At 40.7% G+C, this 7,500-nt stretch overlaps 1 protein-coding gene across 1 annotated transcript in view; it reads left to right on the forward strand.

The window, feature by feature from the left end:
* LOC134070790 (interferon-induced helicase C domain-containing protein 1-like) overlaps positions 1–6,740 on the forward strand; it is a 15,518-nt gene extending 8,778 nt beyond the window's left edge. Inside the window, exons 11-16 of the mRNA XM_062527231.1 lie at positions 358–617; positions 1,637–1,786; positions 2,187–2,348; positions 3,840–4,033; positions 4,386–4,479; positions 5,403–6,740. Of these exons, the coding sequence (XP_062383215.1) occupies positions 358–617; positions 1,637–1,786; positions 2,187–2,348; positions 3,840–4,033; positions 4,386–4,479; positions 5,403–5,591 (1,049 nt within the window). The 3' untranslated portion in view covers positions 5,592–6,740. The remainder of the gene's footprint in view (positions 1–357; positions 618–1,636; positions 1,787–2,186; positions 2,349–3,839; positions 4,034–4,385; positions 4,480–5,402) is intronic.
* The last annotated feature ends 760 nt before the right edge of the window (positions 6,741–7,500 follow it).

Here is a 7,500-nt window from a genome sequence, read left to right on the forward strand (position 1 = left end):
TTACATTTACATTGCATGGCAGAATAATCACTTTAGCTGTCAAATTGACATGGTAATTGCGTTTATTGTAAAGTTATTGTTATTATATGATTGATTAAATTACTTATTGTTTGTTTACTATTCTCTGTTATATTCATTGTTTATTTTTGTAGGATATTGCTTGAATTAATTGATGTTTATATTGCTTCTCTCCCTACTGTAGTCTGACCAACTTTTTGAAATTGTTCACTGTTAAATTAATCATTGTATTGTTTTTAATTGTATGTCGCTTTGGACAAGGGTGTCTGCCAAATAGCCATATCCATAACTATAACCATTGAAATAGCATCACATTTTCACATCTTGACTGAAAAACAGACAGCCAGAGGAAGCTGGAAGATTTCTCGAAGCAGTCGGAGTACGAGAACAACGTTCTGTCGGAGCTGCGCACGGTCCTCCTGAAGAAGTTCTCTGGGCCGGACGAGGAGGTGCGGGGCATCATCTTCACGGAGACGCGGCTCAGTGCCCAGGCCCTGCACAGCTGGGTCCAGCAGAACAGCAAGTTTGCGGACGTGGAGGTGCGGTCCGCTTACCTGATTGGTGCAGGAGACCAGAGCGCTGTCAAGCCCATGACTGCCGTGAGTAACGTCTGTTTTGGCTTCGTTAAGCCTCAGTGCGTGTCACCTCACAGCCCTGTAACTGACCTTAGGCAGATGGGGCAGGGCCCCTAGTCATGGATGTGCCCGAGATTTTGTCCTATATTTCCTCGCCCCTGTTACTCGAGGGCTCTCTCTGAATGTTTAATACTCTGTAAAGCGTCTGTAAGCTTCCATACATGCACCATAATGAAAATGCCCCCAGAGTGTAGCACTATAGCTGGCTACAGCAACTGAAGCTCGGCAATCTGGGGAGTTTGTTTGTACCGACAGTACTCCGTGACATCTAGAAACAGACCTATGTGAGAAATGGCCAGAATTCTCATTTTAGCCTCCATACATGTACCATAAGTTTCTGTTTGGCTTGGTCAAGTTTTAATACATGTACCATACACCCCCATTTGGCTTTGTTACACCCCTATACAAGTAGAAATTAAAAACATATAAAACGCCTATAACGTGTTCAACACTCCCGCTCAAGTCCAGAGGTCACATTTAAAGGGGTAGTTTGGGGGAATGCCGCAGTGTTTTCGGATGCTTTAGCCCAGAACGCCAGCAATCTAGATCGTTGTTGGCGATTGCGTATTCTATGTGATAGACATAGAAACCCACAAAAATGGCCTGGTTTTGACCCAAAGTGGCAATCATCAAAAGCTTAGTTTTGTTTTGAGTAATGATAAAATTTCCAGATAAAATGTCCAGATTGTGCGTTTTCATACGTTTTCGATCGTCATCTATTTCAGTTCTGTTCCTCATAAAGTTCCCAAAGTCGCACATAAGATTTTATTTTCGTAATAAAAAAAAGCTAAAAACTCAATATTATTAGTAATATTGATTACACAATATTAATTATAGCAATTATTATTATTGTATATTGATATATATCAGTAATTCTTACATAATATATTGTGTTTTTGGCACTGAACGGATGGGAATAAAAAACGCTGTGTTGCGTTTCTGGCACTCAAAGTGTTAACAGCGTTGTTGTTGTGGTGGGACAGAGTGAGCAGAGGGACGTGATCAGGAAGTTCAACAGCGGAGAGGTCAACCTGCTCATCGCCACCACCGTGGCCGAGGAGGGCCTGGACATCCAGAAGTGCAACATCGTCATCAGATACTGCCTGGTCACCAGTGAGATCGCCATGATTCAGGTGAGGCGTACACACACACACACACACACACACACACACACACACACACACACACACACACACACACACACACACACACACACACACACTTACAGCTGTTATATTGATTCAGTTTAGGCACACTCAGGCACGCACACACACACGCACACACACACACACACACACACACACACACACACACACACACACACACACACACACACACAGACACACACACACACACACACACACACACACACTCACACACTTGAAGCGGTAGTGAGATTATTATTCAGGTGATGCCTACGCACTCCAAACACTTACATCAGTGACATGGTAATGATCACTCAGGTTTCGGTTTACTCCCGATTTCTAAACCCATTCCTATTGATGCTCTGTCTTCCCACTTTGATTGGCTCAGGCGAGAGGGCGTGGGCGTGCCGATGGCAGCAGCTACATTGTGATTGGTGTAGAGGGCTCAGGAGTGATTGAGCGGGAGCGACTCAACGAATGGAAAGAGAACCTGATGGAGAAGGCCATCCAGGGCGTCCAGCAGATGGATAAAGCAAAGTATAAAGAGAAGGTAAATATTAAAGAGGACATAATGGATGAATATTAAAGAGGACATAGAATGGTTGAATCGAGTACTTTGTTCTCTGATGTTAAAATAGTATATATTCAACTTTGATTTAAAAAGATAAACTCAATTGCAATTTGACAAGCCCAATTAAAACCTCATATTCAGGCTTTGCGATATTTGATATCAGAAGTAGTGGTGGTACGCGGAGTCTCTGATGTGGTAGCCTACTTTGGAAGTCCCAAGATGTTTTATTTCATGAAGACAAAATAATCACTTCAAATGATATGAAATTATATCATTAAAAAACTTTAAATTAAAGTTAATTCACAGCTATTTTAATGCCGCTCCTAATTAGTGCTGCCGCGATTAATCGACATAATCGAACTAATCGATTATGAAAATTAGTCGACGCCAATTTTTTTAGTCGACTAATCGTTTTGCTTTTGACCCCCTATTTATTTTTGGTCTCCCGTCTCTAACGGCTGTAATGTTATTAATTCTGTTATTAACTCTACAAAAGTAGGCTGATATTGATATGAGCATATCTATATATATGGCTATATGTCATGTTTTGGCCCTTCAGTTGAGTTAAAAATAAAATGGACAAAATGGAATGGAATAAAATGGAATAGAATTGACTATTTGTTTTAAAAATAGTCGTTTAGATTAGTCGACTAATCGAAAAATTAGTTGAAAGATTAATCGTTAGAAAATTAGTCGTTAGTGGCAGCACTACTCCTAATGGTGGTACTTGGAGGGTAAATTGTTCTCTGAGGTGGTAGTCATTGTAACAAGTTTTTAAAACGGATAGTTCCGGTCCTTGATTATGATTGGCTGAATCGCGTTCGATGCCGTTGTGATAAACACACACCTTGACCGCATTTCGTTCTATAGTAATGCGCTAGCACAAAACTAGCAGTGGCTGCGTCTTGTTGTTGCTTGGCAACCATTCATATGGAGGGAGTATATTTCTTGGCGGAAGAATGATTATCTATGAATACATCGTTACTTTTTCGTTGCTGTGCCTTTGTTTCATGAAATCTTGCTAGATCAACGTGGTAACCGTTTTAGAAAAGCAATAAGCCACTCGAGTCCGTGCTTTATACTGTATAATCGAACAGCTTCGCGTCGTGCCTAACAACGCCCCTTAGCTGTTTGATTATACAGTATAACGCACGGCCTCTCGGGGCTTATTGCTTAATTGAGAACCACTGCACTACATTATTTCATTTCTCTGCTGCTAACTGAGCTGTTTCTTCATGGGTGTATGAAACGGTGTCATCAGCATACAACTGTCCCATTTGTTAGGGGAAGATCTCTACTTCTATCTCTTGCAACTAACTCGGTTTAAAAGGATAACGTTTAGGAGTAGGTGCAGCATCGAAAATTAGAAATATTTTATTTTATAATTTTATTGAATAACAATAAAAATGTTGATCACAAAAGGAAGATAAAAGAAAAGGGATTTTGTCTAAGCGTCCCGTTGGTCCTCAGGTGTTGGGTGATCAGCTGGAGGCGTTGATGGAGAAGAAGCTTCGTCAGAGGAAGAGTGACGAGAAAGTGAGGAAGACACTGCCCCCCTCGTCCGTCAAGTTCCGTTGCCGTGGCTGCGATGTGGTGGCGTGTGAGGGCGTGGACATTGAGGTCATCGAGGACGCACATCATGTCAACCTCACGGAGGCCTTTCGGTTAGTGACCAGGAATTATCACTATCCAATAGACAACTATTGTTGTAACAGAATTGTGACTTTAAGACAACAATTGATATTTTTGGTGTCCATATGATTGGTCACCAACATTAAAGTCCAACAGGTGGTCTGAAATAGTATTTATCTATCTTACATGTAGTGCTTACAGTAATGTATATCTTAATAGTTGGCTACTTAATGTATATCATAATAGTGTATATCTTAATAGTACTTAATGTATATCAGTAGTGCTTAATGTATATCAACAGTACTTAATGTATATCAATAGTGCTTAATGTATATATTAATTGTGCTTAATGTATATCTTACTAGTACTTAATGTATATCCTAGGTCCAAATTTAACATCAATGCCAACGCATCTCTGGGAGAGATGACAGCGCACTGCGAGGCTGAGAAGTTTATGTCCTGCAAGAAATGTGGAGAGGTGAGTCCTGCTGGAACTGATGCAACAACACATCATCTCATTTAGGTCATGGTTCTATTCTCTGGAACGGATTCAACAACGTTATCTCATTTAGGTCATGGTTCTATTCTCTGGAACTGATTCAACAACGTTATCTCGTTTACGTTATAGTTCTATCTCTGGAACTGATCCAACAACGTTATCTCGTTTAGGTTATAGTTCTACTCTTTGGAACTGATCCAACAACGTTATCTCGTTTAGGCCATGGTTCTATTCTCTGGAACGGATTCAACAACACGTTATCTAATTTAGGTTATGGTTCTACAAACTACACAACCCTTTGTTCCTCTGTAATATCAAATGTAACAGTTGTAATGTTTTTATTTGTATGTCGCTTTGGACAAAGGCGTCTGCCAAATAGACATAACCATAACCATAACTTTAAAGAATTAGAATTGAAGTCATCACATCACACTACATCACACTACATCACATTGCCATACTGTACATGGTGAAACCGTAACCATTACTTCAAACTGAACTCCATCATCCTCGCTGTACCAGTGCATAGCTGTTGTCCAATTGTGACCCTCCATAGTGAAAACCGCTCCTCTTCTGGCATATCGTGACGGGAGAACCATGTCAACTTTGGATGCAGTTATCTTAGCGATAGTTTCTATAATACCTTCGATATATACTGTATATCGTTGGAAAGCTTAGTTTATGGCCATTCAGGTGAGCACAATAACTTAATTTTGTAGATTTTACCAAAGCGACTGTTTTCGCTGTGGAGGGTCACAAATACAGTGTTGATGTAGAGTACCTTGGGAAAGCCCTCGTGCTTTTGTTTTCTCACTCTCTCCCCTCCTGCCCCTCCCCCCTGTTCCTCCTCCTGCCCGCTGTTGCCCTGTTGCCCTGTTGCCCTGTTCTGTTGCCCCGGGCAGTTCTGGGGTCCGGAGATGTGCCACCGGCTGCTGAAGTGCCCGTGCCTGAGCATCCGCAGCTTCGTGGTGATGCAGGGCGAGCGGCGGGACACGCTGGACTCCTGGACAGACCTGCCCGTCCAGTTCCCAGAGTTCAACTACTGCGCCCACGCCGAAGACTTCATGTACGGGGAGGCAGAGGACATCTGAGTGTGTGTGTGTGTGTGTGTGTGCGACACTGTGCGTGCATGTGTGTGTGATGCAATCGTAGATGAGATTTTCAATCAATATTTATACACAAATCTGTGTGAAGCCACGTCGTTATTCTCATGTTGGTCTTAGAGTGTAGTTTCAGTCTCACTTCTCCTGCGGTCTCTGCAGCTCAATTTATATTATAGCCAAGTAAAGAAGAGATTTATCTTCGTTTTAGTTTTTTAACTGTGCTGTTTGATAGATCTAATCTATCAGTTTGTATGAAAGTGCAATAATAAATGTTTGCTTGGTTGAGGACAGTGTGTGTGCGTGCATGCGCGCATGCGTGCGTGTGTGTGTGTGTGTGTGTGTGTGTGTGTGTGTGTGTGTGTGTGTGTGTGTGTGTGTGTGTGTGTGTGTGTGTGTGTGTGTGTGTGTACAGTATGTGACATACCATGACATAGAAAAGGTTCCTCCAGGGCTGTCTAGAGCTGCCACTGTGGACCACTGTTTATGTCTGATAAGCCAGAAAATGCACTTGTGTTCACTGCACCATGTGCCATGTGAACATGCATACATTCTGAAAGACTTGTTTGAGGATGTCATTAGGACTTACTATGGACACGTTTGCTGCTTTGGTTCGTTGTTGTTGTTGTTGTTGTTGTGCTATCCCAAGTAATGTTAAGGCTTGGCTGTTGATTGGCCCCTGTGGTAAATACCCTACAAGGCAACCAACACTTCTGCTGTGTACATTTGAAATTGAACATTAGCGTGTTTTTTCAAGTCAAGAAACGTTCTTTATTTTTGAACGGAGCATCTTCACTTTCCTGTATGAATAAAGGCAAAAAATGTACTTGAAAAAAATATATGAGCAGGCTAAGATTAGTCTGCATACCTGCATACTGTTTTTATATAACATGATTAAATAGAATAGGGTATGCTAGGCTTTTATTTGTGAAGTTGAACAGAGATGTTCAGTAAAGGCTGAGGCTTTTTGAAAGCGTCTTAAAGACATCGCCGTCTCAATCATCACTGCTTTTGTCTCAGAGCACAATATGCTGTGTGGAGAATTATTGCTGTTGTCTAAAGTTATTCACATTATCCTTTACTGCACTGATGAAGTTGCTTATTTCACCCAAATGATTAAAACTTCATATATATTTTTCAAATAAACTTGTTGAACATGTCTATTTTCTTCACATGCAAAACTGCAATACGAGCTTGCTGCCTAATATATTTAACTTTAAACAATTAGAGGAAAATATGCTTCTTCAATGCTAAACTAAAAATATCATTCATTTATTTATTTCTAAAATGATCAGCATTTTGAATTTTCAAAGGTTTAACAAAATAAACTATATTTACATACAGATGTTGCATTCTGAAAGAGGAGGAGCAAAAGAGGAGGAGGAGAGAGAGGGAAGGAGGAGAGAGAGAGAGAGGAGGAGGAGGAGAGAGAGGGAAGGAGTAGAGAGAGAGAGAGAGGAGGCACAATAGGAGCAGAAGGAGGTCTGATAGGGTTTATCTTGCTTTTAATTATTTTTAACCCTCTATGGGACTTATTAAGAATATCAATGAAAAAAAAAAATCAAACACCTTTGATTTTAAGTCTATTTAGGCCTAAAATAACTTTCCCGAGCTCACTTTCAAAAATTGTAAAATCTTTCATTTTATTGGTTGAAGGAGAAGTCATGCAAAGTATTTTTGGGATTATTTGATTGGTTAAGGATTTATATTATTCTGTCAAGCAGTTTTCTTTAGTATCATTTATAAATGGGGATGGTGATGTGTGCTATGGTGATGGTAATGTAGCGCTATTGTCATCAGTTTAGCTTGCCCCTGGCCCACCTATATCAGATACACTGATTTGATTGGTTACTGCAGATGGTTGTGGTAAACGTAATGTGCATCATTGCTCGTGGCCAGA

The sequence above is a fragment of the Sardina pilchardus genome, chromosome 23, assembly GCF_963854185.1.
Source record: "Sardina pilchardus chromosome 23, fSarPil1.1, whole genome shotgun sequence".
Lineage (NCBI taxonomy): Eukaryota > Metazoa > Chordata > Actinopteri > Clupeiformes > Clupeidae > Sardina > Sardina pilchardus.